The following is an 18,200-nucleotide window of genomic DNA, read 5'->3' as shown; positions in this document are numbered from 1 at the left end:
TAACCCTTTCAAATAAAGAACATAACGGTATAGGCCTTTCATTGTATTTTGCTGGCCTATATCTATGAAACGCAACATGTAACCGAGGGACTGTAAAATATAGATATGGACCTCTTTGGCTACAAGTCATTTCTGGGCTGCATTGGATATCAATGTCTATGCAAATCCCTGCAGAAATGAAGCTAAATTAAGAATTGAATTCAACAGGTTGACGTGCCTATAAACCCAGTCAATGTTAAGTACCAGAAGCCTCAATGTGTGTGGATTTGTGTACGAACTGAAAAAAGAAGAGTGCAATGGAGAGAGAGCGGTAGCTCAAAAGAAGACAGGAAGAGAATAAAAAAGTCCATCCTTCTAATTCTCTCTCCCTCTCCTCTCCTCTTCCTTTGAACTGCCTCTAGACAGGAAGTGGCAAGAGAAAAGAGGAAAGAATAGAGGACATATGATATGAGAAAAGAGGAGACAGGATTGTCATGTTATATTGAAATAGTATAGAACAGAAGGAGGAAGTAAAGAGTGAAAACCAGAGAGATGAAACGTGATTATGATACAGTGTGATCCAATAACGCATAAGACGACACACAGCACAACCCAACTCTACACAACCCAACCCAAAGTCAAAGAGGGTAGTGTAGAGTACTTACGGTGACTTTGTGTTCTCCGGTGAGGTTGGGCCACTCACAGAGCAGCTGGCTCTCTGACAGGGTGAGGACACAGGGTGTGTCTCCGATCAGCACTGTGTAGTTGAGACGAGAGTTACCAGGGGCCGCCGGGATTAGGTTCTTACCCTAGGAGAGAGACCGAGACAGAGCTCAGGAAAATGCATAGGTACGCATGTGCACACACAACACAAACTCAACACACACACACGCATGCACGCACACACACACACACTCTCACCTCTAACCATCATTCATGTGCATACCTACTTAATCATACATATAGGGTGTGATTTCTGATGATCGAGTTCTAATTCCACAGATACTGTAGCAAGGCCTTATTACCCACAAGCGGTTCTTTAGTAAAGTCAAGATCTAGCGATATGGGATCTGGGATTCTGGTGGCGTTTAGTTGAGCCTGATGGGGGCTTTCGCTGTGTCTCATTGGCCGAGAGGGAACCAATTAGAGGGGTAAATAAACCCTCCAAACACACGTCTCCACCCCCCCTCACCTCCCCCTTATCCACAAGGCTTTGCAGGGAGAGGAATTAATTGCTTGGAAAATCTGATGCACATCTAATTTATCCACAATTATTTAATAGGATGCCGGATTTATGTGTTCCCCCCACCACCATTCCCGTTCCTTATTTTCCGGCTTCTCAGAGAAACGGAAGACGCAGCAATCAAAGGGTTGTAGGGTTCATTATGGAATCTTTATTTAAACTGTGAGGGTCACAATTTTCTCAACTCCCCAGATCGTTTCTGATTGGCTATAAGGAAAATAAAGCTTATTTCATATAAAATATCCATGATATACAGTATCACGGTGGAGTTTTCTTCAGAGGACCGGCTTTGAAGTTCAAGGAGAGATGACAAAATAAGTGAGTCAGGATATAAGCGCGAGAGGGATTCAAAGCCGTTGAGAATGCCTCTGGTATAAAGTGAACATTTGGCTGTGAACTTGCTCTGAAGATATCTGATTGGGGAACAGGGGCAAGTGGCATATCTGTGGTGTATTTGGATGATACTTTTCAAAGTGCTCTCGCCCTATCACAGCAGGGAACGGCACAGGTAGCGCCTTTTAAGGTGATGTCGAGTCTCAAAGTGTTCTTTTGAAAAGGCAATAGCTCAAAGGGTGGTAGGAAACAAATAAATAGGACAACCATTTCCGATGGAATGTTTTAAGAGAGAGGGCAATTCAAATTTCTATCAATGTCATTTTCTAAATATATTGGACGCAGCTTTTCTAAGTTGAGTCGGTTGGTGAGATTGAAGTCTACAGTTTGATGGTTACAATTGAACCTGGCGGCATTCATACAGTGTCATCTCTCCTCCCTGGGAGAGATTTTTTATCTCTTTAATGCTCCTCCACCCTTGGCCCCACGCTCTATAGAATAACACTCCACCCTGGTAGCTTCCTCAGAATCCCCCTACTCCACCCTGGGACCTTCCCCCACCCTGGGCCCCACTCTACATTGCTGGACCCTCCTCCCCCACCCTGGGCTTCAATCTCCATCAGTCTCACCTTGAGGATGAGTGGGGAGCTGGGTTTGAGCTCCAGCAGGCCCGTGGAGCTAAGCGGCTCTATCACAGGGTCCGGGTAGAAGCTGAAAGTCTCGTTGACCACCAGTGTGGTGTGCACGTTGTCCATGATGAAGCCGATCTCATCGGGACCGCTGCCCGTCTCTGAGAAGCCCTTCTCCGAGACAGCCACAGAGGGCGCCAGACACACCATCACCGTGTTGTTAAGCACTGTGCAGTTCTGAAGAAGAAGAGAGCGAGAGGATGGATAAGTTCATTATGTACATACGATTACATTTAAATGTTAGCTTCCATAATGTAAATAAAAATGCTAACAAAATGTAGAAAAAACACAACAAAACAAAAAAGGGAACGGTGGATAAGTTCATTATGTAACAGTACACTGACATAATAAAAGCCTAATAATCTGAGTAACATCAGTGCTGAGAGAGGACAGTGGATAGGTTCATTATGTACAGTGAAGTCATAGCTTTCATAATCTAAACAAAAATGTAAACAAAAACATAACAAAACAAAAAAAGCCAATACCATCTCCTGCTGTTTGCCCCTGTGGGCTAAACATTCCCCGCTTCCATTAATGCAGAGCGACTGAGACAGTAAGGGCATATCCAAGGGTTAGCGGGACTGATGCTAACATGCTAACAAACAATCCTAAAAGCACGCTTTGGAAACGTTTGGGTCGTCTCACTGCTCTACTTTTCCCCAACATACCATCCAACCTCCCTCTGGCATGCCAAGTAATCACAGTGCATTAGCTAGCGTATGCTAACTAATTGCACGGGGCAGACACGGAAGACAGATGAAAAGGGAAGACGGATAAAAGTGGTGACACGGAAGAGGGAAAAAGCAGGAAAACACGCTTTGTTTTGGTCTGGGATATTTTGTGCAGGTAGAGAGAGAGAGGGGGATGGGGGAGGGTAGACTAAAAGAGAAAAGGTTAGCCTAGCCCTGTGGTGCTAGGTGACGGAGGGATAGAGGGATTTACCAGACAGCCCAGGTTTATTTCTGGTTGACATTTCAAAGGTTAACCTGCTAAAAGGAGATTCACCATAAAAAACACACACGTACACACACCCATAAATAGGCCCTGGGCTGGGTGACCACCGGGTCAGGTGTGTGTGTGTGCGCATCTGTTTGCCTGGACGTGTTTAACTATACTTGTGAAGTCCCCACAAGAATAGTAAACAAATACAAATTTGACCAACTGGGGACATTGTTAGTACCCACAAGGGGGGCTTAGGGTTAAGGTTAGAATTAGTTTTAGGGTTAGATTTAGAATTAGGTTTAGGAGTTAGATGAAGGGTTAGGAGCTAGGGTTAGGTTCAGGGGTAGGGTTAAGGTTAGGTTTTGGAGATAAGGTTAGGGTTACGTTTAGGGTTAGGGAAAATAGGATTTTGAATGGGACTGAATTTTGTGTCCTCACAAGGTTAGCTATACAAGACTGTGTGCATGTGCATGCGTGCAGTTTGTAGGCGTGTTGGGTCAGTAGTACTCACGTTAACAGATTGGGCTTTCCCGTACTTGGCTCTCATCTTGGGCTCTTTGATGGTAGCCAGGTTGGTGCCAGTGATGGTCAACAGCGTCCCGCCACTGAAAAAGAGGAAACCATCAACAACAACACCCATAACAGCACATACACCCTTAAACATTACAATAACAAAGCCATAATCCCATTCACTGTTCGATCGCATCAAAATATTGAACAAGGGCACTTACCTGTCATTCCTGTTTTTTATAAGATTACATAAGGCAGAGGGCGGGTACTAAATGGGCCCAAGGGCTCTTGTCTAAAGTAGTGCACTATATAGAGCAGGGGTACTCGAGTACTATTTGAGAAGGTCCGGTCACAGAAATGTCCTAGGTGGCAAAGGTCTGGATGGATGTTGTCATTAATCGGCGTAGTAACAAACTCCCACCTCGCAACCCATGCAACCCCAAACTGTTCACACCCCTCTTGTTGGAGGAGAGAAAATGTTGCAGTTTTAAAGCTAATTTCCTGCAATTCTACACATTTTGCATTGGGCAGAGAATTTGTTTGCTGTTTTCAAGCTCATTTCCAGCAATTCTGCAAATTCTTCCATGTCTTATATGATAACAGGGGTCGAAGCCCGACCGTTTTTTAAATAGTTATTATTTTTTCCGGACCCACGGTCCGTATTGACCCCGTTCTGGGTCCGGATCTTCTACCGCGAGCTGAGAATGGGGGGATATAGGGAATAGGGTGCCATTTGGTATGCAGACAGAGAATTGGGGAGAGGGACATCAATTACTCCATAAACCTCCATCCACTGTAACATGCGATCTTTCCACTAATATCTTGCAGTGATACCCAGTGATATCGTCCCCTGATATCTTGCAAAAAGGCTATAACAAGCATACCATGGCTGATAGGGCTCTGGTCAAAAGTAGTGCACTATGAAAGGAATAGGGTGCCATTTGGGACTCAGCCCATATCTTCCAGAGAACCACGCGGCTGCCTGATACATCACATTTTTGTCAAAGTGAAAAGACCATCCAGTTATGGCATTAATGTTAATGCATTCTCAACACTGTAGAGGAGTATTTGATCTGTTTCACACACTCCATCACAGGAAATGATGGCAATGCCAAGGCACTTGCATATTAAAGCTTGTTTAAACTCGAATAGCTTCAGGGAAGGGACGAACATACTAGATTATTACCTCAATGAACTTGCCTGGCTACCCAGACTCCTTGCTCCGGCCAAACGCTAAGCCATGCCCATGGACATTCTCCACAATGAGTATGGATCTGAGTATCTCCTCGACCCTTCGCCGAATGTAAACACATTCGGGGCCGTCTAATTGGTCCAGAAACCGATGGGTTGGGGCAGAGGCAGAACACACATGGATAAAGTGCCGATTTATCATTGGCTTTGATACTCTGATTGGTTAGAGACGATCTAATCGCTGATAACTTTGTTTTTTTACAACACCCCTCGTCACCACAAAGAACTTCAATGATGGCAGTCTCAGACTAAAGTATGTAGCGAAACGACAGAGCAGTGGAAGAATTTAGCGTGAGTCGTAGGGTTATCAATGAACCACCTCCAATGTCTAAAACCCAAAATAATATTGTCCATTTCAGGTACTGGAGAGGTACTGGATGTGCAGGCTTTTGTTCCAGCCCAGCACTAACACACCAGATTATATTAATCGTTGACTGTGTGAAGATGGCACATCCTCACCTAAAGACTCATACATTCCCCAGTGTGTGTGTGTGTTAAATGTTTCTGTTATAGGGCCCTATTTTTCAGTCACATTTCATATCCTGCCATAGTTAACATGTTTTTTCCACCATTTCACCTGCAGCAGTTAAGTGTGTTAAAGGAATTTGTGTTTAGAATCAGGATTGGCTAATTGTATACGATAAGCCCCTCCCACCAATTTGAGTTGATTGAATACAGGTGTATATGTATTTAGGGGAGAGAGGCAGAAAGCAAGGGTAGAGGACAGCATGTTGGCTAGATTTTATGCTCTCAACCTTTTATCCTTGTTTTAGCCTTTTAGTTCATGTCCTGATTTTAATCGTTGTTGTATTTATCTATTTAGTCAAATAAATTCTCCATTGGAGTAAAACTGTTCCTTACTTTAAGAAGCCTTTTTATGTGCATGAGATAACGGCCAACTTCGTCACAGTCGTCCATACTAGCTGGTTATAAAACATGACTACTTCGTTATTTGAAACAGGTGTGATAGTGCTGGGCTGGAACAAAAGCTTACACACACAGACTAGGGCCAGGCGATTATGGCGTAAAACTAATATCTCAATTTTTTCAAATTTATGGGCGATTCATGATATACAGTGCATTTGGAAAGTATTCAGACCCCTTCACTTTTTCCAAATTTTGTTATGTTACAGCCTTACTCTAAAATATAATTGTTTTAATAATTGTTTTATCAACCTACACACAATATCCCATAATGACAAAGAAAAAAAGAAAAAAGAAACATAAATACCTTATTTACATAAGTATTCAGACCCTTTGCTACGAGACTAGAAATTGAGCTCAGGTGCATCCTGTTTCCATTGATCATCCTTTCTGTTTCTACAACTTGATTTAGCTGTGGTAAATTCAATTGATTGGACATTATTTTTAAAGGCACACACCTGTCTATATAAAGGTTCCACAGTTGACAGTGCATGTCAGAGTAAAAACCAAGCCATGAGGTCGAAGGAATTGTCCGTAAAGCTCCGAGACAGGATTGTGTCGAGGCACAGATCTGGGGTAAGATACCAAAACATTTCTGCAGCATTGAAGGTCCCCAAGAACACAGTGGCTTCCATCATTCTTAAATGGAAGAAGTTTGGAACCACCAAGACTCTTCCTAGAGCTGGTCGCCCGGCCAAACTGAGCAATCGGGGTAGAAGGGCCTCGGTCAGGGAGGTGACCAAGAACCTGATGGTCACTCTGACAGAGCTCTAGAGTTCCTCTGTGGAGATGGGAGAACCTTCCAGAAGGACAACCTTCTCTGCAGTACTCCACCAATCAGGCCTTTATGGTAAAGTGGGCAGACGGAAGCCACTCCTCAGTAAAAGGCACATGACAGCCTGCTTGGAGTTTGCCAAAAGGCACCTAAAGACTCTCAGACCATGAGAGTCTGATGAAACCAAGATTGAACTCGTTGGCCTTAATGCCAAGCGTCATGTCTGGAGGAAACCTGGCACCATCCCTACGGTGAAGCATGGTGGTGGCAGCATTATGCTGTGGGGATGTTTGTCAGCGGCAGGGACTGGGAGACTAGTCACGATCGAGGGAAAGATGAACGGAGCAAAGTACAGAGAGTTCCTTGGTGAAAACATGCTTCAAAGCACTCAGGACCTCAGACTGGGGCGAAGGTTCACCTTCCAAGAGGACAACGACCCTAAGCACACAGCCAAGACAAAGCAGGAGTGGCTTCGGGACAAGTCTCTGCATGTCCTTAAGTGGCCCAGCCAGAGCCCAGACTTGAACCCGATCTAACATCTCTGGAGAGACCTGAAAATAGCTGTACAGCGACGATCCCCATCCAACCTGACAGAGCTTGAGAGGATCTGCAGTGAAGAATGGGAGAAACTCCCCAAATACAGGTGTGCCAATCGAGGCTGTAATCGCTGCCAAAGGTGCTTCAACAAAGTACTGAGTAAAGGGTCTGAATACTTACGCAAATGTGTTTTTTTTCCCCAGTTTATATATTTTTCCATTATAATTTCTAAACCAGTTTTTGCTTTCTCATTATCTGGTATTGTGTGTAGATTGATGAGGGATATAATCAATTTTAGAATAAGGCTGTAACATAACAAAATGTGGAAAAAGTCAAGGGGTCTGAATACTTTACGAATGCACTGCATATCTATATTTTTAAATGTTTACTCTAAATAAGCTTTGTTGTACATTTACAGGTCAAATACACTGCATTTAAAAGAGTCAGCAATAATCTAATGAATTCAGAGCTTGTGAAATTATATCTAGGTTGAATATATGCCTTCCACAACCAATAGACCCACTAATAACGTAATTATTTTATCAAAATAGTTGTACCTGCTTTTTCTGCAATAATCACTGATCTGGCTTTCAGGTCAGTTTATAAAAATGCCCTTTTTGTTACAAATGTAACCAGAACCATGCATAATGCACATTTCCTAATAATGTAGCAGACATTATAGAAAATTAACACCGGTCTCTAACAATCTCTCAAGCACAAGCCCACATGCTAGTGAGTAGCCAGCTAATATTCACACTACCGGTCAAAAGTTTTAGAACACCTACTCATTCAAGAGTTTTTCTTTATTTTTAGAATTTTCAACATTGTAGAATAATAGTGAAGACATCAAAACTATGAAATAACACATATGGAATCATGTAGTAAGCAAAACAAGTGTTAAACAAATCAAAATATATTTCAGATTTTAGATTCTTCAAATAGCCACCCTTTGTCTTGATTACAGCTTTGCACACTCTTGGCATTCTCTCTACCAGCTTCATGAGGTAGTCACCTGGAATGCATTTCAATTAACAGGTGTGCCTTCTTAAAAGATAAGTTGTGTTGTGACAAGTGGGGGGGGTATACAGAAGATAGTCCTATTTGGTAAAAGACCAAGTCCATGTTATGGCAAGAACAGCTCAAATAAGGAAAGAGAAACAACCGTCCATCATTACTTTAAGACATGAAGGTCAGTCAATCCGGAAAATTTAAAAAACTTTGAAAGCTTCTTCAAGTGCAGTCGCAAAAACCATCAAGTGCTATGATTAAACTGGCTCTCATGAGGACCGCCACAGGAATGGAAGAGCCAGAGTTACCTCTGCTGCAGAGGATAAGTTAATTAGAGTTACCAGCCTCAGAAATTGCAGCCCAAATAAATGCTTCACAGAGCTCAAGTAACAGACACATCTCAACATCAACTGTTCAGAGGAGACTTTGTGAATCAGGCCTTCATGGTCGAATTGCTGCAAAGAAAACCACTACAAAAGGACACCAAAAAATAAGAAGAGACTTGCTTGGGCCAAGAAACACGAGCAATGGACATTATACTGGTAGAAATGTGTCCTTTGGTCTGGAGTCCAAATTTGAGATTTTTGGTTCCAACGCCATGTCTTTGTGAGACGCGATGTGGGTGAACGGATTATCTCTGCATGTGTATTTCCCACCGTAAAGCATGGAGGAGGAGGTGTTATGGTGTGGGGGTGCTTTACTGGTGACACTGTCTGTGATTTATTTAGAATTGAAGGCACACTTAACCAGCATGGCTACCACAGCATTCTGCAGCGATACGCCATCCCATCTGGTTTGGGCTTAGTGGGACTATCATTTGTTTTTCAACAGGACAATGACCCAACACACCTCCAGGCTGTGTAAGGGCTATTTTACCAAGAAGGAGAGTGATGGAGTGCTGCATCAGATGACCTGGCCTCCACAATCCCCCGACCTCAACCAAATTGAGATGGTTTGGGATGAGTCGGACCGCAGAGTGAAGGAAAAGCAGCCAACAAGTGCTCAGCATATATCGGAACTCATTCCAGACTGTTGGAAAAGCATTCCAGGTGAAGCTGGTTGAGAGAATGCCAAGAGTGTGCAAAGCTGTCATCAAGGAAAAGGGTGGCTATTTGAAGATATCTTTTGATTTGTTTAACACTTTTTTGTTTACTACATGATTCCATATGTGTTATTGCATAGTTTTGATGTCTTCACTATTATTCTACAAAGTTGAAAATAGTTTTAAAAAATTAAGAAAACCCCTTGAATGAGTAGGTGTTCAAAAAATTGACCAGTAGTGTATATTTCAAGTTTAGCCAACTTGAATCTAGGTATAATTTCACAAGCTCTGAATTCAGCTAACAAGGCAAAACAGTTGAATTGTTATAAACGCAACCTTCTGTCCGTCTCCAACTGTTTGTTTACTTTGTTCAGATGTTGAAATCAAGTGGCCTACCTTATTTCTCAGAATGAGAACGAGTTGCCAATTCCTTATATATAACACAGACTAAACAGCTAGTATAGCTATCTTTATTTGACTAAAATGCTGCTAGCGATACGTGGTACCGTAATGCGTGTGGGACAAACTGAGCATACATTTTCCAGAATTAATGTTCATTGATACATCCATTTTAGTAGTGTCTGCTCTGCTCGAAATTTGTGGAGTTGAAACATAAACAGGGTATGGTCCGAAAGATTAACTTCTCCTCCATGTGTTTCGGTGTCCATCTGACTGATTCTGTTGGACCAAACCTCAAATGCAAATAGCTAGTTTAAACCGTTTGTCAGAGAGGAAGAAGTGATCTCTCATCTTTGTTGTTGTTGAGTGGTAGGGGGAGGGGCTTGGGAGAAAGAGGCGAAGCGAGAGGTTTCGCTCTCGCCAAAATCTGTCCAAAATAAGCCCAATGCGTTTCTATGCGCTTATTTTGAACCTAAGCTTGTCGCCTGCCTTCATGCCTTTGGGACAATGACTCCCATTGTTAGGGCGAAGACACGACCATCTCGTCATTTACTGATCTCTGGTGTAAATGGGAAGGTGCACAGCACAGAAGGAGCAAACGAGACCAAAAAGACAACATGAGAAAAAGTGGACATAAACGCTCATAAAAACGAAAAATACCCACAAAAAAATTATTCTGCACAAAAACATACATTTGAATTCATCTAATTAATTTGATATATCGCCCAGCCCTGACCCAGACTGTGGAATTGCTGGTTTTCTGAGCTTTTCACCATTTGACCTTTCCGATTCACCTGACAATCACCAATAAGGACAAGAGTAACATGGGCAAGAGTCACGTCCCCCAAGACACCCCCTCTCAACCACGGGAGGCTGAACTCTCTAAACCAGACTGACATGACGTAATGTGACAGGGTTGAATCAGTAAGCATGCAAGGTAACTTGTCCTAGGCCCACATGCTCATCTGTGTAAAGACACTCAAGCAAATGCTTGTTACAGACACAGGGGTCGATAAAACACCACTCAAGAGGCAAGGTGTTGTGTGGTAACTAAGAGTGGCACTTGGTAGGAGTTAACAACTATTGATTGCAAAGTGTACTGATTCCAGGTGACGTTGTGAAAATGTAGCGAGAACAACAAGGCATCTCTTTAACCCATTCCATCTCTGCTCTGCTGTTTTGTCACTGTGAGGTTAGCACAGGGAGATTGTCAGTGTCCCAGCACAAGCTGAAAAGTAACAAGTGAGTTGTGTCACCCTCTGTATTTTTAACCAACGTTGTGTGGTGGACGTGTGTTGTAACCACCGTTATTGTTTGTAGCGGACGTGGGAAAAAGGTTGCCGGAGGGGATGCGGCGCCAAAATTGCTTTTGCGACGTACACACAAGTCGTGATTGGCCAAGAGGAGAAACAGCCAATCCTCTGGGAGCGGTGAGAAAAACACCAAATAACGAGCGAGGCAGTGAGGTCACGTTCCCTCCTGAGGATAACACTAGCAACACTAACACCTTTTCATCCTTCTTTCTACTTCTTCCTCCTTCATTTCACACCTCTGTTCCAAATGAGACCGCGCGCCTACTCACGCCTCTGTCATGTGTCGAGTCTGTCGATCGTCTCTCCGCCCCTACGGAGATTAAAACGCTTCTCCTATTTTCACCTCTACTATCCCCTCGTGATGCCTCCATTGTGGTTTGTCCCGTTCCTTCTGGCGACTGGCGGACATTTTCTGTCTGGCGGCATCATGTCTGTTTGGGTGCCCTTGAAACGCAGCTGCCAATCATCTTGAAACGCAGCTGCCAATCATCCGGTCGCTGAATGGAAGGCACTTAAATACTTTGTGCCTACTTCTCCAGGGTAGCCATTTTACCAATTAGTTGCTGCTTTTTTCTCCCACCTACCCTATTAAAAAAGCACTGTGTATAGCCTACCTAGTCTCTAAGCTACATGGCCTATTCAGCTCCAGGATGAAGTTTCCCCTAGGTACAGATCTAGAAGATGCCCTAGGTACAGATCAGATTCCCCTCCCCCTCCCCCAATCCTAACCATCAGTGTGGAAAATGCTAAACTGACCCAACATCAGCATCGAAGGGCAACTACAACCTCCCTATACCAGTGGTATTCAGCTCTTACCTTACGAGGTCTGGAGCCTGCTGGTTTTCTGTTCTACCTGATAATTCATTGCACACACCTGGTGTCCCAGGTCTAAATCAGTCCCTGATTAGAGGGGAACAATTACAAAAGCAATGGACCTGCTTCGATGTCCAGAGTTGAGTTTGAGTGCCTTATACCATGTGAGTGCTCCAGCAAGTTGTTTCCTCACCTGGATCCACTCTTCATTGAACTTGATTTTCAATCTTCTATGGGTCCTTATAAGAGACCATAAATGCATATTAAAGGGGCACTTCACCACTTTTTAAACTAATATCTATTATGTCCAGCAGCACCCTACCAGCTTCTAAATATGTGAAAATGCAATCTTTCTTTATGTAGTCAAAGATATACAAGGAAAAGGACCCCTTATGATGACATCGGGGGTCACTTTAAAAATAATTATGAGTTCCGAGTTGATGTGTTGAAATGTCCCTTATAATAAATAACTACAGTGGGGAGAACAAGTATTTGATACACTGCCGATTTTGCAGGTTTCCCTACTTAAAAAGCATGTAGAGGTCTGTAATTTTTATCATAGGTACACTTCAACTGTGAGAGATGGAATCTAAAACAAAAATCCTGAAAATCACATTGTATGATTTTTAAGTAAATAATTTGCATTTTATTGCATGACATAAGTATTTGATACATCAGAAAAGCAGAACTTAATATTTGGTACAGAAACCTTTGTTTGCAATTACAGAGATCATACGTTTCCTGTAGGTCTTGACCAGGTTTGCACACACTGCAGCAGGGATTTTGGCCCACTCCTCCATACAGACCTTCTCCAGATCCTTCAGGTTTCGGCGCTGTCGCTGGGCAATACGGACTTTCTGCTCCCTCCAAAGATTATCTATTGGGTTCAGGTCTGGAGACTGGCTAGGCCACTCCAGGACCTTGAGATGCTTCTTACGGAGCCACTCCTTAGTTGCCCTGGCTGTGTGTTTCAGGTCGTTGTCATGCTGGAAGACCCAGCCACGTCCCATCTTCAATGCTCTTACTGAGGGAAGGAGGTTGTTGGCCAAGATCTTGCGATACATGGCCCCATCCATCCTCCCCTCAATACAGTGCAGTCGTCCTGTCTCCTTTGCATCCCCAAAGAATGATGTTTCCACCTCCATGCTTCACGGTTGGGATGGTGTTCTTGGGGTTGTACTCATCCTTCTTCTTCCTCCAAACACGGCGAGTGGAGTTTAGACCAAAAAGCTCTATTTTTGTCTCATCAGACCACATGACCTTCTCCCATTCCTCCTCTGGATCATCCAGATGGTCATTGGCAAACTTCAGACGGGCCTGGACATGCGCTGGCTTGAGCAGGGGGACCTTGCGTGTGCTGCAGGATTTTAATCCATGACGGCGTAGTGTGTTACTAATGGTTTTCTTTGAGACTGTGGTCCCAGCTCTCTTCAGGTCATTGACCAGGTCCTGCCGTGTAGTTCTGGGCTGATCCCTCACCTTCCACATGATCATTGATGACCCACGAGGTGAGATCTTGCATGGAGCAGTTGTTGCCTTCTCACCAAGCTGCTTGCCTATTGTCCTGTAGCCCATCCCAGCCTTGTGCAGGTCTACAATTGTATCCCTGATGTCCTTACACATCTCTCTGGTCTTGGCCATTGTGGAGAGGTTGGAGTCTGTTTGATTGAGTGTGTGGACAGGTGTGTTTTATACAGGTAACGAGTTCAAACAGGTGCCGTTAATACAGGTAATGAGTGGAGAACAGGAGGGCTTCTTAAAGAAAAACGAACAGGTCTGTGAGAGCCGGAATTCTTACTGGTTGGTAGGTGATCAAATACTTATGTCATGCAATAAAATGCAAATTAATTACTTAAAAATCATACAATGTGATTTTCGTTTTAGATTCCGTCTCTCACAGTTGAAGTGTACCTATGATAAAAATTACAGACCTCTACATGCTTTGTAAGTAGGAAAACCTGCAAAATCGGCAGTGTATCAAATACTTGTTCTCCCCACTGTATAATGTCTTTATAATGCATTACAAGACAGGTGGCCTATAGAAGGTGTTCCAGAAATATATTACTTCAGTGAATTAGACTGTTTGAGTTGATAGAAGGCCACATTACTATTTTAGGGAGCATCAACAGTGTGCTATCTGCCTGCCTGCCTGAGCAATGAACACCAACTCAGTTTTTCTAGGTCAATCTATCAAGCCCGTTTTGCATCGGAATCCACTTCCTGCTCTGTACACAGCTTGTGTTTGTTCATAAATATTCCCGTGGCAAACTGGCTCACTACATTGTCTCATTTGAATAAGTCAGACAATATTTATACAGTCTTTGCGTCGACTGCAATACAAACTACCAGCGGCTTTCAAGTCCATTTTCAGCAAAGATTAGCTGTTGTATCAGTTTTCAGGGGGAAATAGTTTGGTAAAAAATTCCAGCGCCTGCGTGTTTGATCTCTCTCGATACTGTGTATGAAAATGAAGTGTGCCTACAGCATACTTGGCTCAGTGCTAAGACTAACGCCCAATCCCAAATAAACCCCTAGCTGCTGTGCACTTGTGGAGATCTGAGACGACTGGATAGGTCTAAGCAATATAGTTGCAAGAGGGAGCTAGTGCCACATTCCTTGCCTTACACCTATCCAATCCTCTCACATCTCCAAATACAATTAAAATCAAAATGTCCATCAAAAGATCTAAAGCAATCTGTTAAGACCGGTTAAGACTAGTTTCAGACAAAGGCCTGTGTCCACAAACCGTCTCAGATTAGGAGTGCTGATCTAGGATCGGTGTTGCATCTTAGATCATAATGATTATATAGACAGATCCTCTATCAGCACTTGTCTCCGAGATGCTTTGTGGATACAGGCCCAGTTCCAACTGGTTCCCACTCACCTTGCAATACTCCAGTCAGGTTCGATCTTGAGGATGGTGGGGTCCTCAGTGTAGTTGAACTTGACCTCTGGGTTCCTGAGCTCAGCTGAGTTGATGTCCACCATGACGGGGGTACCGCCAGGAGTCTGACCCGCTGGGGTCACACACACTATCTCCCTGGCACTCCGCCTGGAAGGGCAGAGGGAGTGTGTTACATGAAGAAGGAACACGAAGAATTTCAATAAAAATGGACAATAAAGTATCGTATAGTATGTCACCGTGTGATACGTGTATTTGACATTAAGGGAAGAGTATGTCATACACACACACACAAACTTTAAGAGTGCCGAGAGCCCCAGTGCTTTCAGTCCAACAGACGGTGGTTTCGTCAGACAGACTTTCACAGAGCTATGGCTTCAAAGACCTGCTCTCTCTGCTCTCTCTCTCCCTGGCCGATCTGGAGTGGCAGATTCCCAGAGAACGCCGGTCATCACTAGATGATGCAACCCCCTCAGACACCTAGCCAGCTGTGCTGCGTTATGAAAGTTTTGCGGTTCGGGTTAGTTCGACAAACTTTGCACTCTACTTCCATCTCCTCTGATTAAATGTTTTTGTGTTGGCAAAGAAGACAGCAGAAGGCTGCCGTGTTTGTACATCTGCATAATGTAAGTGATCCTGCGAGTATACATATTAGGATAAATGTGTGGGTGTTTGCGTGATTCTGTAGAATGCATGTGAATGGACGCACATGTATGGCGCGCGTGCAAACACACATTGGTGTGTGCATGAGTGTGTGTGATGAGTGCACTCACTTTCCTATCCTACACAACGACTATTTCGTACATAAATCCCATCTGTTATGAACCAGAAACTGAGAGGAGAGAGAGGAGAGGAAAGAGGGAAGAAATATTAGCGAGACGACAACAGCTGAGGGGGAACTAAGTGGAAGGGAAAATAAGCTAGGATGCTTTTCTGCGAGCCCATCCCTGCGGTCTTGTAAGAAGCAATTTAAACGACCCGTCTTCCAGGGCTCCGCTGAAAGGTGTACGGACAAGAAGGGAACGAAAAATAAAAAAGTAATGTGCCTTTTCCACATTCCGCTCGCAGCACTGCGTTGCCCGGGCAACCGCTTTCACAACACTCGCCGGCGACACTCACGCTCCGCCGTACATATTTTGACAAGGTTGTTGTCAACTGGATCAAAAGAATGGGGGTTTGGGAGAGAGAGAGAGTGGGAATAAAGGTTTCAGAGGGAGATAAGTGCCTGAATGACTAGGGGAAATAGGCTTTGATTAAAGCAGCCGCGTTGAACTTGGAGATGAAAGAAAAAACATTTGGACGTGATGCGCGAAAAAGAGAGAACGCTTTCCAAGTCCATTACTTTAGAGACATAGAGCGTTGCTATGCTAGAGTGTGTCTGAAAGGACAGTGCTATGTATGCTATGTATGTGCTGTTCCAGGTTTGCATCTCAATAGTCTAGAGTGGCTTCCTCTCCTCGTCTCCTTGTCTTCATCTGCACCGCTATGAACTAGACAAGGTGGCATCAAACCTCCGTTGGGAATCCATCACCTTGAATTCACCTATCCTGTGTTTTCAGATCAGTTCAGATGAAGGTGAGGAGAGGAGATGAGGAAGGGACCTTTTGACTATTGAGATGAGCCCCATGTGACTGGACCAAAACAGCTCAATATGTAGCCTATCATACAGTATATTATCATATTATACTACCGTTATTATCATCAAATTATATCATACTATTATTGGTAATCCTAATACTATATCAAAGACAGCAGCTCTCTTTTCAGAGCAAGTCAAGGTTTTAGCTCAACATGTTTCCCTAATATCAACAGATGCCATTGCTGCATGCATATATGCCTCTTGTATAAACCATGTCACATATGGCTGTCTATATGCCAACCACCAATCATGTTGATAGTGCCTTGTGCACAATTACATCTAAAGCTAATTGTTCCGGGAAAACTACCGTCTGCGTTGCAAGATAAATGTATGGGTATATCCAGGGTTTTTTACTATGGTGAGGAATGTTTGATTGTCTTCTCCCATGTTCTCCTCTCATTCAGTTCTTTTTATTTTTTTGCTTTCTACATTTCGGAGAAATTCCCAACCCTCTTCTAAGAGAGGTGTTAACCAGGCACTCGTTCTTCTGTGAGGTGTCCCCGCCATCTGCTAACACGTGTTCATTTGAGGCTTTCGATGAGTGCACGGTATGCTGCGAGTTCGTGTGTGTGTGTGTGTGTATATATATATGTGTGCGTGCGAGCGTTTGTTTCACCATGAAAGACTATGGAGACAGAGAGCTGCAGAAGAACAGACTTCTCACCTTTCTAGCTTATTGGAATGTCCTGTAGAGTGTTGGAGAATTTACCCAGCCCGTAACATATAGCACAAAGGGGAAACGTGATTCATGTAGAGTATTTTGAAACCCTAATTCTAGATCATTCGTCTTCAATGGAAAGCAAACAAGTAAAATCCATACAAACAGAGGTTGGTCATCCCCGTAACAGAGGAAGTCATTCCCAACATAAATGGTGGGCAGTCATTACTAAAAAACAAATGAAGGCAAGTCATACCCGTAACAAGTAATTTCCATCACAAATGGTGGGCTGTCATTTGCATCAAAAATGCTGGTTTTTCATCGCCATAACATCAATAAACCAATATAGTTAGCAATGTAGCACTAAACGCAACAGTCATTGTTACAATGTGTGCGAGCAGGGTTGTCAGAGAGCTCACCTCTCGAAGGAACAGTTGTGGAGGCCGATCTTGACGGCCACAGCGCTGCCTGCATTGAGGTGGCTCCCCTCGATGGTGATGTGGGTGCCCCCCGAGAGGGGGCCTTTGGAGGGCTGCACACGCGTGAAGTAGGGAGACTGGGGAAGAGGAATATATCAACATGAGTCAGGAATTCATTTGTTCTGGGATCAACTGTTGTTTTTCCTATGATGAAAGGACACAACATTACAGAAGGACAATTCAGCACAGGTCTGATTGGGGCTTACCACAAAAGTGAAGGCCTTGGGTGAGATGGCTTTGTAGTCAGTGTGTGTGCAGTCCCTCACACACACTTCCACGTGAGCCTCTTGCACTCGGTAACCTGTCGCATCAGCCAGCTTACACACGATCCTGAGAGAGAGAGAGAGAGTTGGTGAGTGACACTACAAATATGATCATCATAGCCATTGACCTATCCACAGCATTAGTCCAAGGGTAACCAAGCCACACAGAGTATAGCAATAGCCCTGCCAATATCCATAGCTGGGATAGAGTGTGTGATGGTGATGACATGTACCTGGAGAGGTACGATAGGAGAGAGAGGCTCCATTTTGTTTCTGTACGACAGTATTAGAGGATATTATAACCCCATAAGCCTTGTGTTTGGCCTTGGGCGGCGGCTGGCCAAATCCATTTTAGAAATGATTGAAGCAGAGGACGAGCGTCTGAGGAGGTTGGGCACCGCGGGCGGGAACACACACATGGGCACATGTCAGTAATCTGCGCACAAACACCACACACACACACATAAAGGATTGTGCACACACAGACATAGCCCTAGACCT

The 18,200-nt window shown here is 43.8% G+C and overlaps 1 protein-coding gene across 2 annotated transcripts in view; it reads right to left on the bottom strand.

Moving 5' to 3' along the window:
- Positions 1-18,200, bottom strand: part of LOC121575525 (plexin-A1) — a 257,731-nt gene that overhangs the window by 34,517 nt on the left and 205,014 nt on the right. For both annotated transcript variants that reach the window (XM_041888680.2, XM_041888681.2), the window contains exons 14-19: positions 17,643-17,766; positions 17,377-17,513; positions 14,643-14,810; positions 3,698-3,791; positions 2,185-2,421; positions 645-788 (exon numbers count right to left, since the gene is read on the bottom strand). In XM_041888680.2, coding sequence (XP_041744614.1) covers positions 645-788; positions 2,185-2,421; positions 3,698-3,791; positions 14,643-14,810; positions 17,377-17,513; positions 17,643-17,766 — 904 coding nt within the window. The remainder of the gene's footprint in view (positions 1-644; positions 789-2,184; positions 2,422-3,697; positions 3,792-14,642; positions 14,811-17,376; positions 17,514-17,642; positions 17,767-18,200) is intronic.

This window comes from Coregonus clupeaformis, chromosome 10, assembly GCF_020615455.1.
Source record: "Coregonus clupeaformis isolate EN_2021a chromosome 10, ASM2061545v1, whole genome shotgun sequence".
Classification (NCBI taxonomy): Eukaryota; Metazoa; Chordata; class Actinopteri; order Salmoniformes; family Salmonidae; genus Coregonus; species Coregonus clupeaformis.
This window is presented reverse-complemented; position numbering and strand designations above follow the sequence as displayed.